Source organism: Salarias fasciatus, chromosome 15 (assembly GCF_902148845.1).
Source record: "Salarias fasciatus chromosome 15, fSalaFa1.1, whole genome shotgun sequence".
In the NCBI taxonomy this organism is placed as follows: domain Eukaryota; kingdom Metazoa; phylum Chordata; class Actinopteri; order Blenniiformes; family Blenniidae; genus Salarias; species Salarias fasciatus.
In genome coordinates this window covers 18,797,134-18,823,175 of record NC_043759.1, presented here as the reverse complement: position 1 = coordinate 18,823,175, position 26,042 = coordinate 18,797,134, and the positions used below count along the sequence as shown (strand labels likewise).

At 45.2% G+C, this 26,042-nt stretch overlaps 1 protein-coding gene across 1 annotated transcript in view; it reads left to right on the top strand.

The window, feature by feature from the left end:
* nkain2 (sodium/potassium transporting ATPase interacting 2) overlaps positions 1-26,042 on the top strand; it is a 77,737-nt gene that overhangs the window by 24,362 nt on the left and 27,333 nt on the right. Inside the window, exons 2-3 of the mRNA XM_030110661.1 lie at positions 14,582-14,719; positions 16,173-16,253. Of these exons, the coding sequence (XP_029966521.1) occupies positions 14,582-14,719; positions 16,173-16,253 (219 nt within the window). The remainder of the gene's footprint in view (positions 1-14,581; positions 14,720-16,172; positions 16,254-26,042) is intronic.

Genomic DNA, 26,042 nt, shown 5'->3' with positions numbered 1-26,042 from the left:
TTTGAACTGTCGGAGGGAACATTAGGACGCACTGACATAACATTCAAATGCTATACAAACATGCCAAGCACAACCTGGACTTGAACCAGGGACCATGGAGCTGTAAGGAGAGACCACTTCCTACTGAACTGCACTGATAAATCATTTAATAACAATAAAGAAAACTACATAAATGAAAGAAGGAACACAATAACCCGTGTGTCACATTACATAAAAGCAAAGAAAAACTAAAACATGCATTGAAACAGTATTAAAACTAATTACAAAATGATTAAAATATTAAAGCTAGTGTTCAGAGTTGACAGATGTGTCGAGCCAGAGCTGCTTCTGTATTTTGTCTGCGAAATGCATTCAACCCCACTGATTGAAATTCATGTTTCCGTCAAGCAGAAGGCTGGTGTTACATTATCCACACTACCCAGAAAGTATCGAATGCATTTTAGAGATCGCCCTTGGTTTTCCAGTGCTTAAGACTTCTTGTAATTCATTTGATATGGCCTCAAGCTGTTGTGAGCGCTGGCTGCGACACTGTAACTTTTGTTGGATAAATAAAGCGAGGCACGAGCAAACATGTCTAATGGGGACTTTAAATAGTTCCTCCGAGCCCGTTATAGCTCTCAGGCTCACTCATTCTGTGCGCATACCATTTAGTGGCAATTACATTTTTATTGAATAAACGGCCCCCTTTATTTCTGAGTGCAGCACAGTGACTCAGTAACACGGTTATCAAGGAAAGCGAACAGTTAGCGGCGTCGCGGCGGTGAGGTTGCGGCGGCGGCGGCGAGGGTTTGGAAACAACGATAATGACAAAACCGCTGTTGCTTCTAATCATAATTAGATTGATATTAAATCAGCAGAATTTTAGCATCACGGCACACAGCTCCTGCCCGAAAAGGCCTCTGGACTGAAGTGCTGACTACTTCTGCCGTGCCATTAGTTTAATGAGAATCAAGCACATATACGGACACACACACACACACACACACACACGCACACACACTGGCTCAGGCTCTTTGTCTATAAAGAGAAATCTGTTCCAGTTTTTTTTTTTGTTTTGTCCAGATGCCAAAGTGAGACTTATTTATATTATATTTTTATCGAAGGCTAAAGACCAATATCTTAAATTGTTGTGACAGCTGAAGTGGTTAGTTGGCTTTTGGGAAGACACATAAAGCTTGTTTTTTCCACATACACACACACACACACACACGCTTATTGGATTGGTGTGGCGGGTAAATCACATTTGGAAACACAAACAGAGCTGCAGCCCTGCTGCCGTGCACACAACAGCAAACCACTGATCACATTCAGCTTTAAAAAAAAAAGGCACTGTAACAATTGGACGCTGAATCATTTTTGTATTGGCAGGAAATCAATTGATAACTTTTTAACGTTGCTTTTCCCCCCTGCTCTGCTTTGAGGCTTTATCGTTTCCTCCTGGATTATCGCTTTTGCAAATTATGTAGAGATTGATAAAAAACTTAACAAGCAAGCATAAAAATGTCACCTTGGTCTCTGGGCGCTGAAAAGGGCCGTGTTTTACTATTTATTGACATTTTATAGGCGAGACAATTACTACAGTAAATAAGATGAAATCAATGAAAATAATTGTTTGCTGCCTCCAGCAGAAAAGCTCTTCTATATTATGTGCAGCAGCAATCTGAATTAATCTCATAGGGACGCAGGAATCACCTGCAGCTACAGTTTGTCCCACATATGAATCAGCTCCTCTGAAGATATGCCAACGTACAGAAAAAGGAAATCGACTGCACAGTTTACAGGAATCCTATTATGCTCATTTTTAGTTTTGTTTCTATATTCTGTCATTTTTTAATGTGTCAAAAACACAAAATCCTCATTCTTCTCATTCAGACAGATCACCTTATAGATGAGGCCAGTTTACCATCTGCCTGTGTCGAACGTCTGTAATTTGACACCATCCTCATACCTTGCAAACTGCTTCAGTTTTGGAACCGAACTTCTGAAGCAAAGAAGCCATTTCTTCTCACAACTATTTTTGTCCCATTTAATAGGAGCAGCAGGTGCGCTGTCATTCATCTCTTTTTATGAATCTTTTTATAGTAGGAGGGTGATGAACATCAGGCCCCTGGGATCGCTTTGCACAGCAGACACTCTGAAGATGCTGCAATGAAAACCTGCGGGCACAGACACGTTCGCATCAAATCCATACGATGAGGGGATTCTGTGAATACGTGCACGCTAAATTCTGAAGAAACGAACATTTTCATCATGTATTTGTAGAACTTTCCCATAAAACCAGGAAAAGCATTTGGAGTTTGCATTAATTCTCGGTTGTATTACTGCGATTTGACTGAGCAGGACCGAAGAACACAAAACGCTGCAGTCTGCGGTCCGTGACGCCGCTGTTTTACACAGCGAGTGAGCTACAGGTAAGTCAGCTGTGGAGCCGAGGCCGCCAGGAAGCATTCAGGCTCGACTTAACCCTCATCTGAAAACACGGCCTCGCTGTAAAAACGCCGGTTGTTTAGCTCGCCGTCGCAGGTAGCCCGCTGATGGAGGGCCGCGGCGGCCTCCAGATTTACGGCCTCGTAAAACGTCTAAAGCGCCGGCCTGCTCGTGAATGTTCCCGTCCAGTAAATGCACAGACGCACGCGGCTCCGGGAACGGGCCGCGACACGGATGTGCTCCGCCGACGGCGAATGGGCGATCAGCGGCGTGGCCGCAGTGATGGCAGCCGCAGCAATCTCGTGGAAATATGGCCGCATTTTCTGCCTCATAACAGCAGGCGGCGGCGGGGGGTGGGTGGGGGGACAAAGTGCCCGGCGTCCATTGATGCCATGAGCACGGCGAGCACAATGAGGCCCATTTAAATAAGGGTGACAGAGATTCCCGGCAGTCCATTGTCAGCCGGGACGCCGCAGGTTCTTTTCATGTCTCCCATTCAGCCCGGGACACAAAGTTAATTTAGCTCTGGCCTGGACCCAGACACAATAAACCAAACCGATGCTATTGTGTCCCGACTTTACTGAGGGAGCCCGGGACATTTAGGAGCACAGCGTGTGTGTATAAAACCTACCTGGCTGTTTCCACGCTGAAGTCGCTTCTCAGATACTGTAAACTCACTGGAGGGGGGGGGGGGGGGGGGGGCACGGGACTCGCCCGCTTTCAAGTCTGTTGTTGTTTATTTCCTCGATTATGCAACACACACTCGGCCGCACGCTGCTCGTGTATATAGACGCACACACACACACACCGCAGCTACCAATGATGTGGTTGATTTCATCCGGCTCTCATGAGGTTATTGAGAGAGAGAGACATAGAGAGGCCAATATCTGCTTACTATTCTGTGTGTGTGTGTGTGTGTGTGTGTGTGTGTGTGTGTGTGTGTGTGTGTGTGTGGTAATGTGTTTGTGCGGTCTTAATGTTTCTTAGCCCGCTGGGCGTCCATCTGTGGGTTTATCTGGTGTCATTTCCACTCCCGCTTCTCCCCTCGCTGACGTGCGCGTGCCTGAGACACTAAATACACTGAACCCACACGGCTCACGCTGCTGAGACTCTGTGCACGCTCAAAAAAACCCACCTGATCCAAAAAAAAACAAGGCTTGCACAATTTAAACTGGCAGACATGAACACGGACACACACCATGCACTTAACACACGTGCACAGACGCAAACGAGAGCCCCTGGGTGCAATAGAGGTGCCTCCTAATACTTCCTATTTATCATGCAGCAGTTGAACTAACCAGCGAGCACGCACACACTCACACACACACACTCACATTTTAGCCTCATAAAAGCACTGCCTGCATAGATCGGCCATTAAGATAAAAGTGTACGAAAGGGAAAAAAACCATTGGTGGGCTGATAATTCATTTACACATTGACTGAGGAGGGATGCTACTGCATTTATGTGTGTGTGTGCGTGTGTGTGTGTGTGCGTTGAATAGTGACACAGAAACCGATTAGGAGAGGCAGGGAGGGGCGGAGGGAGGAGAGACGAGGAAGAGGCCGATAATGGAAACGCAGGCAAGAATGAAAACGAGATATGGAGAAGAGGAAGAACAGAAGGCCTGAAAGAGGAGAGAGGGAGGCAGATAAAAAGCAAACAGGAGGAGGTGAAATTGACAAGCTAAAAAGCAAGATGGAGAAGAGAGGTGTGTGATAAAGCGGAGGGGGGAAAGGAGCGAGGCTCGAGAAAGAAAAGCCACCGGGAGAGCTTAAAGATCAACAAAGAGGGGAAATGCAATAAGCAGGAGAAGCCGGAGCCATTGTTAACCGGGAGAGGAAAAGCAGGGCCGCTCCGCCGCTATAGCTCCTGACACCTGCTCCAAATCACAGCACCTGGACAAATTCTTCAATGTATAACCGAGGGGCGTAACAAGGTTTCACCTCTCGCTGCTCGAGAACCTTTCATGAACTTCTGAATAATGTATCATCGAGAAATGGGATTTGGAGTGTGCAGAACGGCGTTCTCTTTTATTTTCCCATCAAATTGTTTAATTCAAATCATCTTCCACAAGTTTAATATGCTGTCTTCATTCCCCCCCCCCCCCCCCCCCCCAATCCTCTCTCATGTGCTTTCGTCAGAGTCGGTCCAGGTTTGATCAGAACAGCATAGCGGGGGAAACATGTTGAGACAAATCCGAGCATCACCCTTTTCTGTTTTTCTCTGATAATGTCAGAGTTTCTGTGGTTTGACCAGATCAGAGAAACGAAAGAAAATCTGACAGAGACCAAGAGAGAGAGAGAAAAAAAAAAAAGCTTTCACAGGCAGCAGCGGGGAGACGAGCAGATGGACAAGGTTTCCATCAAAGGCTTGGAAATCACCGCTAAATAATTCGATTAATAAAGCCCAGATAAGAGCGTCGGGGGAGAGGATGATGAGGCAGGAAGAGGGAGACGGGGAAACGGGGCCAGCGAGGAGACGGGACAGGTGCATTTCTTGAGATGATGTGTATGATATTAATCTTAATCAGTTGGTCAATCACGGCAAACGACTGGAAGGAGCGTCTGCTGCAACCCGCAATTATTGCTAATGAAACATTCTACTCCAATCCGGCAGACACACACACACACACACACACACGTGCATGTTCTCGTTGCAGGCAGTCTGCTGGTATCTGATTGATAGTCTGCAAGAGAGGATGTCCTCCAGCCCTCCGTGTGTGTTTCTGTGGATTGCTGCTGTCTGGCTTTTGTTTCTTTTTTTTTTTTGTTTTTTTTTTTGTTTTCGTCCTTGTGTATTCAGTTGTGAACCCATGTGGGTGTATTATTTTGCGTAAACCATTCAGATGTCACAGCTATAAATAGCCCTGACGCCGTCTGCATTTCGGGAAGGGGACACACACACACACACACACACACACACACACACACGCCTCTGAAGCTAATTTGATTGGGCGGATAAACCTCGCCGCTGAATCTTATTGGTGTTGCACTATTAGGGGGGCTCAGCGCGCCTGTTGGACCGGCGAGAAATAAAGTGACAATGCAACAGCTTCAGAAGTAACCATTACAGAAGGCAGACGCCTTTTTTTTTCTCTCTCTCTCTCTCTCATTGTTGTTTCCAGGCATGGAGTGAGCAGCGCCCAGCTGACAGAAAAACAAAAAGAGCATGAGCAGAAATAGATAAAGACGGAGGGGTGGACCGTCGCAGACAGAGGGGGAAGATCTGTTGAAATACCAAACTGATTAGCTGGTGTTTCTGACATTTAAATGCCACGTTTACATACAGAAATGTTTCCGAGGAATATTAATCACCAGTTAATTCACAGGGAAATGTGAGCTGGATCCAGGATGCTGGCGGCCAGGAGGGGAGGGCAGGGGGAAGAGCGAGCGGGGAGCCTGAATGTGGTGGGATTAATAAGAAGTAATGATGCAAAAAATCAAAGACTTTGCTTCTTAAATTAGTGTCCTGTCGTTACTGACAGGATTTAGCATGTGTTCCTCTCATAATCATAACTCTTAGACACTTTATACATTCTAGAAGAAGTCAAAAGATACCAGTAACTAGATGACTAGAGGTTTGAGTTCATATACCAGCCCAGTGCTGGCCAAACTGAAGCTTCTTGCAGGCCGGTTTTGCTCCACGGGCCTTATGTTTGACACCCCTGCCATATATGGTCATCGTGATGCTCCCTCAAGACCACTTCATTACATCAGCGCAATTAAAGACAAGATTCACTGGCGTGCCGAGCGCCTGAACAATATTGAAAGAATATGAAATTGCCAGAGCAGCCGTTCATCACACACTTTTATGAAAATCTTTAAATCAAAGTGTTATTATCAGACGTTAAAGCTTTGAACCCAAAGCCGCTCAGAAAGCCGTCAGACCAGCAAAACCATTTACTTGACGGCTTTGATGAGAGGGATAAACATGTCCATTGTGTTCAAGCTTCCTTCTGTGGGAAATACAACCTCCAGCGCGCTTCCTTTAATTCAGCGGTCTGAATATGGCACAGCCCACGGAGGTGGTGGGTGAAATCATGTCGACTGCCTCGAAACGTCTTCATCCAGGGAGCTGAATGGGATTGCATTGTTGACTGAAGTGTTGAACTGAATGAATTGCAGCCTTGAGACCAACAGGGAAGAAAGCCACTCGGGTTAAGCCAACAGAGAGAATCCTTTTAGCGATGTTTATGTTGCAAAAAATAAGTTCTGTGTGAAGCCCATCTGTCTGCTTTACCGGAGATGCTCCGTTTGAGTATATCGGACGTCCGTGGGATCCAATTTGCACTTGCAATTTGTTCAGGTGTTCAGGCTTATTATTGCGAATTAGGTGGGAAATAGGATTTTGCCTGTGGGCCAGCAGTTGTTCATCATACTTCCAAGCATTCTTCCTTGAGCATGAAGACGAGTGATCGCGGCGACGGCCTACGAGTGTCCTTCACAGCTTTCATTAACGCGCGTCTCGATCCATCCCGGTTGTTCGGCGCGGCACACCCGGATACTTGAGGCGCTGCCGCTAAATGGGAAACGCAGCGTTCGTCCCCGCTCCCCATCTGTTGGCAGTGTGAATTTTAAAAACTGACAGGCCAAAAAAAAAAAAAAAAAGTGTGAAGCAGATGAACCGAACGTGTGGAACAGCTCTGCTGGCTATTTGCCACTCATTAGGTGAACCTTTATTGCGACTGATGGTGTTAAAAGAGTTGATCTGAACTCTGATGTCTTCTTCAATTTCAGATTCTCATACAGCAGAAGGGCAGTTAATAGAAGAAAAAACAAAAACATCTGAGTCTGATCTTCCTCAGTGTGTTTTTAGCACACTGGGCATTAATGTGAAGCCTGAAGCATGTGCAGCACTACTGCTACTTCACTTTGTACGACAACAAGGCCCGAACGCTGCCATTTCAACCTGGATGCAGAGATAGCCTGAAGGTCCCTGGTCCTGAATGTCTTCCAAAGAAACGGGAGGCTTTTCAGCCGACCAACCTCCCTGCGTTGCGGTGCGGTTTTTACCTTTTACTTCACGAGAGAATCTGAGGACATTTTTCACATCGGACTTTTCGAAGGCTGCAATTCTGTTTCCCCTTATTTCAAAAATGCAATCATCATCATTGTCCTGGGTTGTGAACTTTTCGAAAACACTCAGATCTGTCCTTGAACGCCTCTCAAACGTCACCAAATTACAGATGACTTTTCACTGTGTGAAAGACTCTCGCTGTTCACACTGCTGCAGCAGAATGAGTGACTTTTGCTTGAAAAATGTTTTTTCGAAACTCCTGAATTCATCTTAATCTCGACTATATTCAAGCAACCGAATCTCAGCTTGTTGGTACAGTTTACTGAAACGCGCGCGCGCGTGTGTGTGTGTGTGTGTGTGTGTGTGTGTGTGTGTGTGTCTATAGGACTGCAAAATATGCAAACATATTGAAAAAGGTGTGTGAGGAAGAACAAAGGTATAAAACCTCACTGCTTCTCCATCAGTTATTATGAAATAATGTTTTACAAAAAGAAAATAAATGTCTTTTTCAGACAGTATCTAACTGTAAATGAGCAAATCGATGCTTGTCGCCTCATCTAATAGTGCCTGCAAATAAAAACTTATTGTGAGTCCTGCTTCATGTTTTTATTTAACAATGCAACCCGAAGAAAATCAGCTCAAGAATTGGAATGGTTTAGTTTTGACCTCCAGTTTTGTTAGTTGGTAAAATTCATTTTTTCCCCAACATAAAAATAAAAATAAAAATAAAAATCAATTCAGCCTCGTGTCCCTTCGAGACAAAAGTCTGAACTTTTTCTCAAGCAGTTTATAAATTTTTAACACTATTTCTGTGTTCTAGTTAAACGCTTTTAGCGATTGCCTCTTGCGAGTCTCTGGCCGTCGTCACATCCCAGCCTGACAGTTTCTGACGTCTGTCTCTGACCTGATCGGGTCGTACTTCACACAAACTTAGTCTTTCCGACCGTCACCCAGAACTGGAGCGCCTGACGTAACCCGGCTCTCTTCATCTCTCCGCGTCGGCTCTCCATTAAAGTTTGAATCCAATTCAGGATTCTTGGGATTATTTCTGAAACTCTGCCTGTAACTGCGCCGCAGCCTGGTAACTCCAGTGGATCTCTGAGGTCCTCTGATCAAGGCTTAATGTTTGCTCCTTGCTCCAGGCTCAAAACTAAAGGAGACTGTGCCTTTGAAGTGCCTCCCCAAAGACCGGCGCTCTGTAGATAGTGTGGACATCTAAAAGAAAATAACAGCTCAAAACACCCCCGTGCACCACTCTGGACCTTGACTCCTCAGCTTGACATAATAAAAGTCTGAAGTAACTGTTGTGTGTGAGGTTTTGATTCTTTTCAGTAGTTGTTGAAACAGTCAAAATTATAGATTCTGACAGATTTTGGCTCTTTCCCAGGTTCTTAAGCACTCGTATTGCTTGAACCCTCGTGTTTTTTCCTCCTCACCGCTGCACGTTGAGCTACAGAAGCCACATGACGAAACGCGATCACAGAGCTAAATATTAAGTCGTGTCTCCGGCTGTATCTTGATAATCTCATTCAGCGGCATCAAAAAGCCCCATAAGATCAGAAAATTTGAAAAGGCGCACCTCGGGCCCGCGCGGGAGCTTGATACGACTCTCCTGAAAGTTCTTCTGAGTCGTGCGAAGACTGCAGATCATTTGTGAGAGCATCAGGTAATTCTGCAGCGAAAGTTCCAGCGCTTCTGACTGCTGCCTTAAATACACCACCGGCCGTCCGGTAACACGAGCTCAAGCGGGACTTTACCTCGGACTAAGGGCATTATGGCTATTATAGATATGATTGAACAGTTGTGATGACAATGAGCCGATCTGAATGGAGGAAATTGGATATTTAATGGAGAGCTTTTCACCTATATCATTGTCTATTTCCATCGCCGCTCTTCCTCCGTCTTTGCTCTTTTTCTCCGCTCCCGCTCCTCTTTTCGCGAGATCCTTTCTTCTATTTTCCCTCTTCGCCCGCTCGGCCCATCTCCTCCGTCGTCTTTCTTCTCTCTCCGAGCCCTAAGTAGCCACAAATGGTCCCTAATAGCCTCCAATGGAGATGAATTGATCGTTGTGTGAACCAGATCGATAGGAGATTGCTTTTGCTGTACACAGCGGGATACTGCGCAGGCAGGCGGCCTTAATTAAGTTAACAGTAAACCACGATTGCTCCGGAGTTTTATTAGGAGAATAAAGTTTACGATGATTATAGAAGCAGAAGAAAAAAAAAAAAAGAAAACTGTTTCAGAATGAAAGCTGTGCGGGAGAAAAGGGCATATTTACTTCAATGTGTTTGCGATTTGCTTGGATGTTGCTACTCAGTCGTGATGCTCCCTGAGTGACTCATAAAGTCTTTTTGAACATTTTCTCACTTCCTCTGCCTGTTTTTCTTTCCATTTCATCCCTGCTGCTCTCTGCACAGCCTCTCATCCACCATCTATTTCTCCAGCTTCTCCTAACCAGCTATCTCCCCCCCTCCTCACCACGTCATCCCCCCCCCTCCGTCGTCTGTAATGGGATGAGCGGCAGAATTTGATCAGCAGTTTTTTAAAGGTCACAAAACCGAGCAAAAAAAAAAAAACTGCCGGCCAAAAAAGCTGATGGAACGAGGGAGGAGGAGGAGGAGGAGGAGGAGGAGATTTCAGGAAGAGGGACGAGAGCTCGCGATGGAAATCCTTCTTGAGGAGGAGATGAAGACGTGAGAGGGAGCGAGCAGGGTGAGCGAGGTAGTGCAGTAATGGAGGGAAGGAGGGAGGAGGCCAATGAGGTAATTTGCTGTTTTATGACACAACAGATCTGGTAACAGATGAATGCATATTAAATATGCAGGAGAGGAGAGGAAGGAGAGGAGGACGGAGGCTGGCAGGAAACGAGAAGACTCCAATGAGAAGAGAGGAGAGAAGGTGAGGAGGGAGGAACCGTGGGGCAGAAGACGAGACATTTCCATTTCTCTCGCCCCCTGCCTCTTGTCTCATCTCGTCCCCGTTCCTCAGTAACAGTGGGATTTTAATCAGCCCCTCCATCTCTCGCTGCCCTCTCATCTCATATCTGGGCCTGTCTCTCTCCGTCCCTCGCAGTCTTATTCCCGCTCCTCTTTTCGTCTGTTTAAGATGAAAGACACTTTTATCACTCGGCGCCGTCTCGTAATGGTCACACAGTGCAGATGTCTTCCTGTCTCCAGCAATAATGATTCTTTGATGTCATTCGATCATTCATTATCAAATAGTGGAAAATCGTTCCCGAACTCACTGAAGGCACTCGCTCCCTGTTTGCTCCTCTGTGTGTCTGCCGTCTCTTTCATCAGCCTCGTCTCTCTGCCGCTGATCTATTCTCCGAATGTCTTTCGGTGTCGCCGAAGCCACGTGTCAGCGCCGTGTGTCACACTCAGCGAACAAACGCACATACCGAGCCTCTCTTTACAAGACACGCTCCGTCGACCCCTGTAAATGATCAATTTCAGTTTCTCTTTTTCATTTTAAGAGTTAATTTATCATGACCGGCAGTGCTTCAGCTCCTCACCTTGATGCAGTGATGTGAAGCTGTTCTCCGGGACACGTCAGCTCTCAGCTGGGGGGTTCATAGCACTGTTTTTGTTCCAAAAACAGGAACATTTTGACTTTCAACTGGCTTAAACTCTGGAAACACACATGGTCTAGTTATACGGGCTTACTGTATGAGATTAAAAATGACTTGTTCTTGCAGTTTGAGAGTTGTGTGAATATTTGATTTGTGTATGTCTATTGATATTTCTATGCATCTAATTATATTTCTGTGTCTGTATTGAGATTTGTTCTTGAATTTGCATACACAAATTTGTTTGTGCATGTAGAATTTCAACCTGTGTGAGTAGATTTGTGCGTGTGTGACAGATTTGGTGGGAGATTTCTGCAGAGGCTCCGTGAATCTTCACTTCCACTTCATTTGATGACAGAGATCCGTCTCTAACAGGAGCTGCAATGCCCTCAGTCGAGACTGGCAGGCTCAGCCGGTCAAGTCAGGTTCAAAGCGGTTCTTGCATTGTTATTTTTATGACCTCTGACCTCAGAATGACCAGTGTGAGTCTCGTTAAGCACAGAAAGGAAACTCAAACCCCAGTTGTGAGTAGCTGTGTGTTGGAAATCCGCTTGTAAAAAGACAGTAAAAAAAAAAAAATCATATTTACTGTACAACTTTCAGCTCTTTAGTCAGACAACGATGACTAGTACATTTGGAAAAGTCATCCAAGAAAGTGCACCAGCGTCGGTTTACACTAACAAAACAGTAGGTGGAATCAGCTAGTGGATCAGACAGACTGACAGAAGCTGCATATCAAGTGTTTTCTGAACTGTATTCAAACACAGACTTGCATACTATCCTGAATGTGTATTTACAGACATTTTAACCACATTCTCTGCAAAGGACAAGCTCCTCACCGCTCACACCATTCTTTCCCAACGCATCAACATGCATTGGGGCTGCCGTGCTGCGTTCACAGGTTGGCTTTGCATTAGAGAACGAGCCCGAAAGTGCAAGTGTTCCCCGTCTTCGCAGCAGCACTGAAATGAACATCTCTGTCAGCAGCATCAAAGCGTGTTGCAGCAGCTCCCGGAGGACGCGGCCAGCCGGCTTGAAGCTCCACCTTGCACGGCTTTCATCAGCCTCGCAAAAAACTGCCAGATCTGCTAACACGGGTGCTGCTAGCGACGGCGCCCGGCTCACGTCGCAACAACCTCACCTCCCCAACCCCCCTCCGCCACCTCCGCCCTCCGTCCTCCGTCTCGAGTCAAAGTTGTGGAAAAGCCGGGCGATTTCACACTTTTATCCAAAGCTTTCTCCTGTCTTTTCACTCGTGGAGAGGGTGCCGGCGTTACAGCTGAGGGCGCCGCGCCTCTGCTTTGTCTCACGTCTGTCAGGAGACCCGGGCCGCCGACTTTACAAAGAATGATGTACCGACGCAGCTGAGGTTAGTTGTTCTGCAGCTGAGCCATGTAATGAGAATTTCACAGGAAAAGATGAGCGCGACGCCAAGGAGCAGATGGTCCGCATTTGAATATTGCTCTTATTGGTTCCTATATTAACCCGGGTTTGAACAATAAACACCGGCAGAAATGAGTTTGTCAGGACTGTCTGTTTGTTGTTTGTTGTGGTTAAATACTTTAATCCTTCTACCAAACAGTTTTCCGCAGCAGTCTGTGTTTGTGAGTTATTGTATATTTTTGTGTGTGTGTGTGTTTGTGCGTATGTGCATGTGTATCCCAGCTGGTGAGAAGACTGTTTATATTATTGGTGATGAAAGAGGGGTCCCCGGGGGTCTCAGTAATGGGGTGGGAGGCCCTCTGACTTTTTCTAATGGCCTGTGCGTGTGTGTGTGTGTGTGTGTGTGTGTGTGCGCGCGTGTGTGTGTGAGAGAGAGAAAGAGAGAATTGCAGCACTATATAATTGCCAATGGAGGACACACTTTTACATAATACAATGAAGCAGATACACAAAGACACTGAGCCTGTCCGCCACAGACAGGGGCTCACACAAAGAAGCACAATGTGTCTCACACACACACACACACACACACACACACACACGCGCACACACATTGTGTTGCCAGATGAGAGTCTGGTGCATCCAATAACAGCAGGTGCTGTCAAGTGCAAGCACAGCAGACCTGCTCTAACATGGCAACACACACACACATACACACACACACATACACACGCGCGTGTGATTGAACGCACATATATCTGAACACCATGTCCGGACCCCTTCTTCCTCATTCTTGGAAATGTGGCAACCAAAAATCAAAACCTCATAGTTAAAAGCAAATGTCTGATGGGTAACTGTTACACCGTGATGGTTTGTGTGTGTGTGTGTGTGTGTGTGTGTGTGTGTGTGTGTGTGTGTGTGTGTGTGTGTGTGTGTGTACCTGCTATGGGCTTGCAGTGTTGCCATATGGTCTCACATTAGAGCACTCTGAACCCAGCCATGCAGAAATGTGTGTGAGAGGAGAGAGCAGAGCAGGAAGGCATTGATCTGACATCTAAGCTGTTGGTGTTTAAACACATCGAACGTTAAAGTGGTGACCGCTCTGATTTAGGTGGAATGAAGCTAATATGGGTATCTTTACTTCTTTTTTTCTCTTTCTTTCTCTTGTCTTCTTTTTTGGTACACACCTCTTCTTTGTCTCCTGCTTCCCCTTTGTGTCCCTCTCTGCCTCTTTCAGTGTGTGTGTGTGTGTGTTTGTGTGTGTTAATATATTTAGCAGTGCCATATCATACGCTGTGCTGACTTCATTAACTATCTCAGCGTGAGGGCTCCAGTGAGTGAATGATAATAACCCCCCCACTAACACGCGCGCGCACACACACACACACACACACACACACACACACACACACAGCCCTGGGAGCTTCACAGTGATGCATGTATAACTGATTACAGGTTACTTCATTAGGATAGAGCATCTGTGATTTATGATATAGTGTCACAAACACTTCTTTTTTAACCCGCAGCCCTTTTAGTGAGTTCTTTGGCGCAGATGTGACCGGCGCAGAAAGGTCCACGCTGGACCCCGTGTTTTCAGCAGTTTCCAAATAGACTGATTTATAACTGTGTTGTAAATGAGAGTGATCTGGGTTGTGGGTTTTGGTTTTATGTCAGAAGACACTGAACCGTCTCTGTGATTGCAGGGATTTACTGACTCTGACTAAAGGAGTTGGGAACTTTATCATATCTGTGAGCCAAAACAGGTTCATGTGAGCAGCTGTGACACAGTGAGGCCGCAGGACGCCCATCAATTAACCATAATTAATTGAGAAGTCTCCTTTAACAAAGGGTGTTTGTCCTCGCCAGGACCTCGATGTCCAGCGAAGATGGAGGATTGGCTGAAACCAGACGTTCATCTGGTGGCAGCAGATGTCAAAGTGCATATATTAAGTCTTCATTAGTTCTTTTTAAAAGCCAGTGAATGACACACTCGTCTCTTTAATCATCATTTACATATGAAACAGCGTTTGCGTGAGGGCCCTCTGCTGTCTAATGTCGTGCCGTGTCACATCACTGACATCTATATCACGTCGACTTGACATCATTTGATGTCATTTCTGCTTCACTCGATTTTTTTTTTTTTTTTTTCACAAATGGTGACTTCAGCCTCCTCTTCTTCCCTGCAGGTCAGCGTGCTGGAGCGGCAGGTGATAGATTTCCTGGGCTACCAGTGGGCTCCCATCCTGACGAACTTCCTCCACATCATCGTCGTCATCCTGGGCCTGTTCGGCACCATCCAGTTCAGGCCAAGATATGTCACCGGAGTGAGTTCTTCACATTACACACACGTCACACACACACACACACACTTTGGCACAGCATCACTTGTGTTTCAACCATTATTAAAAAAAAACAAAACATTCCCTGACTTTATCTGTGTGTCAGGATTAACCAATGCATTATTAATAACCACATGTTAACCCTCAAAAAAACATGTTCAGCATTTTGGCTTTCAGGTTTTTGACCCTAGAAATGTCACATTTTGTGACATTTTGGTGACGTGACGTTGATTCACATACAGTTCTTAACCTAACTTCACCCCGAGAAGCCATCATGAAGCCATATCTTCACTTTGCAACAATATTCCCTGAAGGGACTTGCTGTTTATTTCCAAAAGGAATATGAGCGCCCGGATCTGACACACACACATACACACGCAGGCGCACGTGCATGCACATACACACTCTCACTGAGGCTGGAAAAAGCCATTTTACATATGCTTTGCCGTAGAAGTCGCATTAGCCTCTTGTTCGCCTGCACTCAGCTTTCTACATGAAATAATGAGGGCTGAATAATAACTGAGTGACAGTTTAATGTTTTCTCCCGTCTCCTGAGAGGAGACCTTTGGAGTAAGTTTGCATTTCTCGGGGCTCTTATAATGGTCATCCATGCAAACGGTGACATAATAATATCCGAGACTGTGAGGAGAGTTTTATCGTCTCCCCTCTCATCCACAGTGAAAACAGTGATAAAGCTTGAACGCTTAAAACAAGACGAGTCTCTATTTATTATTCATAAAAATCCTGCTGCTGGATACAAGACTGAAGGAAGATCATGCAGTGTATTCATTATAAATGTATATATTGGACCATGTATTATGCAAACTGTGAAAATATGTGGAGTTGGAACGGTGAGAACTTTCCAACTGCATATTTTTATTTTTGATTTCTCCATCTGTCTTCTGTTTCCATCAGTTGTCGATAAAATGATTCAGAACTTGCAGCAGTTCATAAAACAGCTGCAGGGGTCCGCAGAACCCGGCTGCCCCCCTCCACCCCTCCCTCTAAAGGCCTTCAACTGCTCACGCAATGTTTAGTGAGCTGATCCAGACAATAAAAAGGAAATGGAAGTTTGATCCAAGCTTGTAAATTCGGCCCCCCTTCTGTCGTTCATTCATTCCTTCCTATAGCTTGTTTTTGCACAAACAAAAACACGCACGAACACACACACACACACACCACGTTGCGCGCTGCGATCCATTTTCTCCCCCTGTCTGCTCTGATTCGGGTGATTGGTTGCACTCTTCGCAGTTGTTTTTATTTCTCTGCATTTTAACAATATCAAAAGTGAAGCCTCTCTCTGTCTTTTCTCTCCATCTCGCCGGCTCCAAGTGCGAGACATGAACATGCTTTTTTTAAAGAAAAAAAAAAAAATCTCCACCAGGGGCCTGTCAAATCCTGTCTGCATCTCACTTTCTTTCCCTCCGTCTCCCTGCAGTACGCTGCCTGGCTTGTAGTCTGGATGACCTGGAATGTTTTCATCATTTGTTTTTACCTGGAGGTTGGAGATCTGTCCAGGGTAAGGAAAACGCTTCCTTGTTTTTACTTCTCTAACCTTGTAAAACACTTCTGCTGTACATGTCCGCACTGACGTCCTCTCTGTCTTCACTAATACTGCGGGATTACTGGAGGCCTCGCTTAGATGTACGCTTCCACTTTTTCACATCAAAATGCATATATAAGAGAAGGAAAGGTAATAGTTTATAAATCCCTGGAAGAGATGAAAACCCTGCGGCTGATCCCACAAACAGATACTCAAGGAAACGTTCAGCTCAGCTGAAGTTTTGTATTACCAGGGCTTGATCGGTCTGGTTTATTGCGGCCTGTCTCACACATTAGCTATATTTCCCTGTCGAGAACGAAAACAGTTTTGGTTAATTGCAAGAATCCTTGCAGCAGCAGCCGTCTTACAGCAGGTTAATAAACAGACGCTGTTGTTAGGAGTGGTTGTGCATTGCTCCAGCAGTGTGATCATACAGAATGCCATTTTTTTCATCGTGATAAAGCCGACATGTCTGCTGTTTTTAGGAAATTTGTGTAGAAGTTCTTTCTTTAAAGCTGCTGTAGGCAGGATTTTGCTAGTCAATGCTAATTTTTCTGTGTTTTCTTTGGATTAAACATTAGAGTATCCATTGATAATCCTTTAGGAGTGTAGCATAATTGCACCACCGCGAGGGCGCAGCGTTTCCATCTGTCTTTGTTCTGAGCTGAAAAGGAATCTCGACAGCTCCAGGTATCTTTGACCAATCAGAAGAGCTCATGAGGCTCTAACCGTGATTGGTCGAGGGGCGTTCGTTGCACGTTCTTGTGGGAGGGGCTTAACTTGCGTAAGGGCGTGATGTCAGAGAAAACAGGACAGGATTGGCTGTGCTGGGTTTCAAATCGCCATCTTAGATGGGTCAAATCGCCAGCTTGCTTAGGTAACCCTAAGCAAGATGGCGGAGATGCCGAATCCTGCCTACAGCACCTTTAAGCGTAATGATTGATTTGTTTTATTTTGTTTTGTTTCTGGCTTTTGATGAGTCAAATCTTTCATTTAAGTAAAAAAAAGTGGACAAAAATTCAAAACCTATTCACAATATACTTTGATGGAAAAACCAGTGACTTGTTGGTTTATAAAATTTGCAACAGGTAAATAAAAGCATGATAAAAGATGGACAGTGTGGACCGTCTCAAATTAGAAGTCCACTCTAGTCCATCCAGAATCCAATCTGGGCCTCGGAATATATTGAAAAAATGTGTAAACCAACATTCTTTGATGATAATCATCGGTAATCCTCAAACTTGTGCAGAACTTTTAACACTCACAGATATCTGAAATATCCAAAATGAGGCCTGCGCTGCGTCGACCCGAGGAAATTATTCAGCTGAAGGAAATGTTTTCTCCTTTTAAATGACTCTTTCTTCATATGTCCTTGTTTTTACTACCCTGGCAGCTTTCCCAAAAAGATACATTAAAAAAAACAAACAAACAAAAAAAACTGTTAGTTTTACAAATTGATTAGCAAATTCAGTTTTTTTTAGCACTTAGAAAACACTCAGGGCAGAACAAGCTTATTGAAATCTAGCGTGGTTTGTGTTTATGGTTTAAGGATATTTGGGCAGATTTTGACTTTTAAAACTTAAGATTTTCATTTTTTTCAGAGTGTTTGTACCATTGAGGTGATTGTTCCCGTTGCTCTTGTCCCTCAGTGTTTGGTGTTTCCGGTGTAAACACAAACGTAACCAACAGCTGAAACTGGTTGAAATTAAAGTATAAGACAGAATATGTCAGCTCTGATGAGAGCTGACTTCAGGCTCAGCCCTCACTGTTACTTCAATCTACAGCAGATGGCGTCTTAACAGGCCTTTATTAAAATACACATCTTGAATATTGTTATTTCAGTGTGATTCAGCTCCTTTTGGTAGCCGTTTAGAACGTTCCCGCTGCTCTCAGCAGGCGCCACAAGAACGCATCCATCATCAGGAATGCTCCAAGAGAAATAAAGATAAATGATTTAGCATGATTGCATATACAGCATGTTGAATATGTTCTTGCTCTTATACATGTCAGATGAAGTTAAGCTCACCTCGTAGCCTTTTCTAACTGTTGGTAATGGAGCTGGTGTGTGTGTGTGTGTGTGTGTGTGTGTGTGTGTGTGTGTGTGTGTGTGTGTGTGTGTGTGTGTGTGTGGAGGAGCTGCTGCTGAGCCGTGTGGGTTTTATCTGTCTGAGATCTGAGACGCCTGCCGGAGGGGGGGAGTTGGAACGGGCTGGGTGAAGGGTGTCAAGGGTCACTGATGGTTTCTACCTGCACGCTTTCCGGCCCTGGAGCTGTACTGGCATTACCGCCTGCTTTCCGCTGCTGCTGTCCGCACAGTCGGCTCAAGTCTACCGTTTGAGTGCGTAGTTTCGACTCTGAACCAGCTTGTTTGATTTCTTCATGAAGGACAAAAGTTTCGTCCCCGTCTCTGACCGCAACTTCTGAAAATGCTGAGACGGCGTTCTCTCCGCCTCCCTGACAGGAAAGGTCACGTAATTAAGAGTAATCTTGGGATCGCTTCAGCAGCTGTGATCACAGGGGCAGGACCCTGTCAGCCGCCTGTTTACTGCTTCCTGACAAAGTGGCGCGTCGTGTGTTCATTCACACCTTTTCAGCGGTCCGACTAACCGAGGCTGAGGAGATGAACTCCTCTCTGAGTTCAAACCACGTTTCCCCCACCCCCCACTCTGTAACCGAAACCTCACACCGTGGGTTACTCGAGGTCAGATACAATCCAAATCAAGTTATTCACGATTACGCACGCTCCGTGTTTGTAATTAAAGCGTGTCAGTTGAATTTTATCTGTTGACTCATGAGAGTTGAACTGAAGTCTTTCTTATAAAAGTTCACCGCTCTGTTTGGGGAAAAAAAAAAAAGAAAAAGTCAACTTCATGTAAAGATTATCAACTTGGACATTGAATTAAGGCCAATCAGTGTGCACAAACTGAAGAAAGTCAGCTGATGGGAGTGTTGATTATGGCTGATTACGCTCTGTGCCGTGGTGTCGAAAATCACAATTTGTCGCAATTTGCTCATTCTGTTCGACGGTAATGTAGCGTGTTTGCTCTCTCAGCTTAATACATCACAGAAAATCACACTTACAGCGCCGTGTGTCATCAATCCTAAATTACATCCCGATTCGGTTTTTCTCGTCTTTTCCTTCGTAGGTAGCGGTAGTTTGTCCTCAAGTGTAATTGGCGCCGGTTCTCCAGCTCCGAGTCTCTGCGGTACTCCGTTACGGTCGGATGCACTTGCACACACGTGTGCTGAGAGCCTTGTTGCGCTGAGAAGTTTCACAGCATTCCATCGGTTATATAAAATTCGGTCAGGAAGCTGCAGGTTTAATATGCACTGACTTTAATGATAATTGTACCTCTTGAGGCCGCCGAGTTAAAAATACAACTGCTGGGGTGATCGGGGACTTTATTTAGTGATCAGACACAAAATATACGCCTGTGTTCAAGGTAGCAAGAGCTTGAAAAATATAATCAGCATGTGTATCATTTTTCTTTTATGATGAGTTTATAGGAGTCCATAATTCCTCCTCCTTTTTTTTTTTTTTTTTTTTTTACGGGAACGTAATTTAAAGGGCTCCGGCTCTCTCCGGTCCGTGATCCACACATCTGGCTTCTAATGAGGGTGAAGCAGCCGCTTAATCAGCAGCACCTTTATCAATTACCTGCTGACCAATCGGCGAGGAGCGCGGACGAACCAGATGCCGAACAGCTTGTTTTTATCACCGGAACAGTTTGCGTGCGGCTCGCTGAAGGGCGCATCCACCTTGACCCAGTTACTGAGGGAGAGGGGAGCCACGAATCCCCCCCCCCCAACCCCGCCCCCGATCAGATCCACCAGCTGTTGGATGAGATGTGAATCCATCAACCCCCCCGTTTGAGGGCTTGTTTACTGACCTGCGGGGCCGTTATTACAATGACGCGCATGTAAAACAAGCGCGGCTGCGTCTGGGATTGTTTTCCACTTGATGAAAAAAAAACAAAGAAATTCTGGGAAACGTGGTCGATTGTGTTATCTGCTGAGAGCTCTGCATACAGCCAAAGTGAAAAATGAGGGTGTGGGAAAACGCACTGCCCATGACAAAAATTAAAACTAAATTGTGAATTTTGGAAAAACAACTTTTCAAACCGCACGTTGCAACCACATATTATGTTCGTTTTTCTCAGATACTGAAGTGGCTTTATGCAAACTAGCAGACCGCAGGAGCCAAAGCAAAGAGGAAAATTAGTCAGGCCAACATGCTAGTTAAACTACTGCTGACGTAGGATTACTTGTTATCATAATGAGTGCAGGAGACGCCACTTTTAGTAAGAAATGACAGAATTCCTCCCATACAGAGGTCACCAGTGCCTGAGAAAACATGCGCGAATGCGGCCCACGTCACACCAAAGCTAACAAATCTGTGCGTTTAAGGTGGTAAAAACTGTGACTCCGCAGTGCAGAAAGATCAGAATAGCGTCAGAGGCAAGTCACGCGCACGGCGACATGAAAAGAAGCATAAATACTGACGCACAGAGAGAAAACAAAGGAGGAGATCCAGATGACTAAGCGGGAGAAAGTTGAGGAAAATAGGGAACAGATTGCGCTTTTCCAAAAAAGAAAATTTGACAGCGTAAATAGAGATTGTGTTCATTGAAGCAGAGTGTCGTCTTTGTTCAAAAACGGCGGCGCTTATCAGAGGTGCCAGTGTGAAAAAAAGGGCCATTATGAGGCAAAGCATGAAAGTTTTGAACAAACATAAAAATCTAGAGTGAGATCATAGAAAATAAGCAGTGTCAGACCCCAATACGACCAGCTCCACCTGAGACACACATTCACTGCAGAACATGATCAGAGGAAACTCCGATCTCTGCTTCCTGCAGCAGTTCAGGTTCAGGGACAGAGCAACACCTCTTTTGTTTATGTTAAAACTTCAGCACCCATTTGGACATCTCAGCGTTTTCACATTTAATTTATTTGGACTTTTCAACACTCTCTCGTGAATACATGAATGAGCATTGATAACATTTCCAGCAGATCGACATGTAGCAGGCATGTTAGCATTTTGGAATTTGCACCAAATTCAGCACGAATCCGAGGCAGATGTAGTCATAAACCCAAATAACTTGCTCTTGGGAATTTTCCTGATCGTATGTCCAAACCGTCTCAGCAAAACAGACAGCTGCGCTTTAAATCATGAAGGATCAGGAGTCTGAGGCTCACATATCTGTCAAGGAGAGATGAGACGAGCGCATCAGAGTCCTTTAGCTGCTCCACTTCTTCGCATGCATCTTGCATGCACTCGTCTGTTTGATGAGGGTAATGACGGCGTGCTCTGTACTCCAGGAATACTGCGATATGAATGACATCTCTCTCTCTCTTTGATGCCACTTCCCTCCGTCTTTGTCTGGGTCTCTCTCGCTCATAAGCTCTGCTCTCTTCATCTACATGTAATTCATTCCTCTGCTGCCTCTGCTCACCCTATAATCAAGTCTTTTTCATGTTGTTTTGCAAAGTGCCATGTTAATCTGCCCTGTGCTCCTTTCAGATTTCGCTCGTTCACCTTCTCACCCCCCTTTTCATGCCGCCGTTTCCTCTGTATATATTATTTGTCCCGGCCCGGGCCAAGTGTGCATCTGTCTCCAAGGCGGCGCTGCTATTTATGGCGAATGGCGAACGTAGCGCGGCTCTGTACGAGAACGCATTACTTTGTGTGCTCAGGCCATTACGTCTGGGGTCACAGGACAAAACCGATTGTGACACCGTCCATTTTTCTTCATTACAGAGGTTTGACGTCTGTTTCTGTAAGAGGGTGAAGATGAACCTCTATTAGATTTGTGCCAAGTTTTCCTGATTTAATTTAGCTTTTCACTTGATATTCCTGTCGGTGACGCCTGGCGTCGCAGTCTTAAGTAATTGGAATAACATGCATTGTGTGACCCACAAATATTGTAGGAAACAACAACAAATCCACTCGGTCGTGTGTGTGTGTGTGTGTGTGTGTGTGTGTGTGTGTGATGACCAACCGTTTTATCATTTCAAGTATGCAGAACATGCCAGGCGGACTGTTTGAAGTTCAGTGAATGAACTTCAAATATCCTCGGTGTTTTGTAGCGTAACAGCAGGAGAGGCAAACGCATTAGGCCTGTGAGGGTATGAAATTTGCCAAACGACTTTGACATTTTCTACTTGATAAGGGAAGTAAACCGCTGACAGCCAGCGGAAAGTAGGAGAAACGGCGTGGAGGGAGGAGAAAGTCCTGAAGCCAGCCGGGCGGCAGATGGACGGACAGACAGCCGAGGAACAGGCAGATCAGCCGGACCGAGACGGCGCTAAAGTGGATCTGATCGTGACACTCAACAGCATCATCGTGCACGTCAGCCATGACTCATTGCTTGGCCGGTAAACCAAAGTTGGAGTCGACTCACGTCGTTATTCTCCAATTATTTTGAGCTGAATTGTCGCGGCCGAAGATAATTTCAATTGAAGCGTTTTCTTTCTTTGTTGCTCCTCAGATCTGAGACGCCTGGTCTACGTGCGATGCTGGTGTAATCATTTATTCTTCTAACATTTGGCTAAAACAGTGTCTTCAAATGCAAGAAACTACCTAAATGGTGTTTTGAGCTCGATCTCACAGCCACAAAAGTACCAGCCTTCATAGGGAGTGGAGCCTATTGCAGCTGACTCCAGACATTCTGCACAGCTTAGTGAAAGCTCTCGTTTCAGTCTCACAGTTCAGCCAAGCATGTCTTTCAATTGTCAAGCGAAGGCAGAGTACCTGCAAAAAAAAAAAAAAAAAAAAAAGCCTGCTCAGGCACATGGAGAACATGGAAACTCCACACATGAAGGTCCTGTCATATCCTGCTGAACACTGGAACACAAAGTGGAAACATGACGTGCAGAATAATAGACACACTCGACACATAAAAACAAGTTAATGCTTTAAAAAAGATCGATCAGGAATGTTATTGTGAGCCAGTGCAAAGATGCTTTTATAAAGCAATCCCCATTTAATGGCTATTGTTAAAACTTGTCTCTGAGTTTTGGAAAAAGTTGCAGTGGATCAATAATTTTTGGGCAAACCGGTAAACGGGGCATTGTAATAACCTCAGTGTGAAAGAACAAAGGCAGGAGTCGGGACTTCAGTGTCCTCGACGGAGAGCTGGAGTCTGATGATCAAAGGCTGTTTTGGTTTAAATATATCTGCGAACTAATTTTTCCATTTGTTCCCATTTCCACTGTTCTGTTGAACAGGTAAGAAATTTCCCCGTCACCCCTTCTTGTTCAGACATTTTTTTTTTCTTTTAACCCTCATGTGTCTCATAGACTTTGTATCTAATATGTATCTTTGCCTTCCATAAGGCCCCCGTAGAGCCCCACGGGCGAGATAAGGTGTACACCCTGTCTTGACAGTAATTTGAGTTTAAGCCGAGGATTCATACCACATATCAGTCTGTCACACTCCCGTCCTTCCTGTCGCTCACCGCCGCACTATCTAATACAGCAGCAATGCCATAAAATTAATCTTTAAAAAGATTTCTGATGTGGCGTCCCTGGCAGATTTGGAGAGGAGCCTGTGGAGAAAGAACTGTCACTGTGTCGCAAAAACACACACACACACACACACACACACACACACACACACACACACACACACACACACACACACATGCTTAGACAGCTAACTGTGAGTAGTCCACCATGTCATATAAAAGATGCAGCCACCCTCTGGGCAGCAGATGACACACAGATACTGAAGCCCCGCGCTTGGTTGTCAGTCATCGACCGTGGGGGTGGGCTGCAGCGTGGGCGGGTTTATCCCACATGCTTTCTTGCTCGCCGCACGTGTGAAAACGTGCATCTTTTAAGTGCGAGTGTGTCGGCTGAGAACCCGCCGTTCACCAGAGGAAAACACGAGCCGAACCCAAACCGTCTCAGGATAAACAAATGGCGATTTGTTGCTGTTTTTTTTTTGTTGTTGTTTTTTTTCTAATATCAGTCTGGAAACACGCTGAGCGGCGGTGACAGGAAGTGGCGGTGGCGACCGTGGGGAGTGTGGTCGAATGAGGAAAGACAAAGAAAGCGGAGAAACGAGAAACAAGGCAGCAGGTTTCGACATCCACAGGCTCGAGAGCAGTTATACGTTGCGGTATGGGATGTTGAATCACTGTCTCTGTCATGAGAGAATCCAGGGAAAAGCAGGGATAGCGGGAACAAAAGGAGGAGAATCACAGAGAAAGTTGGTCTTTCACAAATCCTCTCAGGAAGAGGCGATAGCTTATCTAACGCTGCACAGCCCCAAATCAAAAAAAGAAATCAAATATGTCTCTCATACCAATTTCATATCAGCAGATAAAGTTGTCAGTTACCGGAGGATAAAGTGGATAAGAGATATGATAGTAAATCAAACTGCAAACAACCCGATTCATCCCTGAAGAAAGTGCGAGGAGAAAGCGGGGAGATTGCCCGGGCCGGTTTGAATGCTAATAGTCGCTTAATTTCGCTCCCCTCAGTAATCACTCAGCGCCGGCGACGGAGAGGATGAATGAGACGATCCCACACGTTTAATCATAGGCGTTCTAGTTAAAACATCCACCCTGTTTCACTGAGTTAATCTATCAGCCCTGACTGTGTTTGATCAATGGATGCATTTGTTGGAATCATAGCATGAAATTGCCTTTTTTTTTTTTCATCAACATGTCTCCAGCGGGACAGTTCTACCAGCCAGTTTTTTTATCATTTAAAGCCCTGAGCTATTACTACTGCTGATTTAATTTGATTATTCATCGCAACTGTATAGTTTCATGTGTAACAACAACAGTTAGTTTTGTCTTGTTTAAATGAAACAAAGCGACTGAACACACAGACTGGCTGTTCGCTGCTGCACATAATGGATTTAATTGACTTGACTCCTGCAGTCAGACTTGTCCCGAGGTTCAGATGCCGTCTCTAGTGGATTTCTAGCCTTGACTGTAATGGATTTCACTGGGCTGTGCTAATGATAGTTTAACTCTAATGCACATGCTAAAGTCTGGTACTTTTTTAAATGTGAGCCTGAGTAAATGCTGTAATTTGAATTCGGCACTTTGAAAGAATCAAAATAAGACGATGATTTATTGTTGTTGTTTTAGGATGACAGGAACGCGCTTCTTCGCTCAGGCAGAGGAATCATAATGAGCAGTGCAAAATCAATACCACGAGATGGAGGGTTATTGCAAATCACGTCTTGGGTCCGTGGGTGTTTGTGTGTGTCAGGAGTGTAATGAGGGGTTTTAAGGGGGGGGGAGATATTGTTGGTTGGAGGTGGAAGCTGTTCAGTTATTTCCATGCATCTCCGGCAGCAGGAGGAACAGTTAATGTCCAGACTGAGTGTGCTTCTTTCAGAGCACACAGGTCTTTCGGGGCCGTGCAGCAGAAAGTGAGCCTTGCTGTCGGAGCGGATCCGCTCTGTGTCTCCGAAGGGGAAAGCGGTGTGTTTCTGATGTGCCCTGCCGTCCTCACCACCTGCTCCAGGTCCTTCCTGGTCTGATAGAGAGCAATCACCAAGGTATGAGGAAGGAGAGCTTCTTAAGAGTTAATTCTCTTATTACTGAGCATTTTTCACGAAAACAACTGTGTGAATAATCCAAAATGCATCGCAATCCAAGGTTAAAACACAACCTCGATTCTCTGTTTCAGAACATGATTATCTATAGGTATAGATGATTTTACACACTTGATTATGTAATTTTCATCTTAAATGAACCAACTAGTGGCTACATGTTCTGAGCCACTGAATTTGCGTTGAGCTTC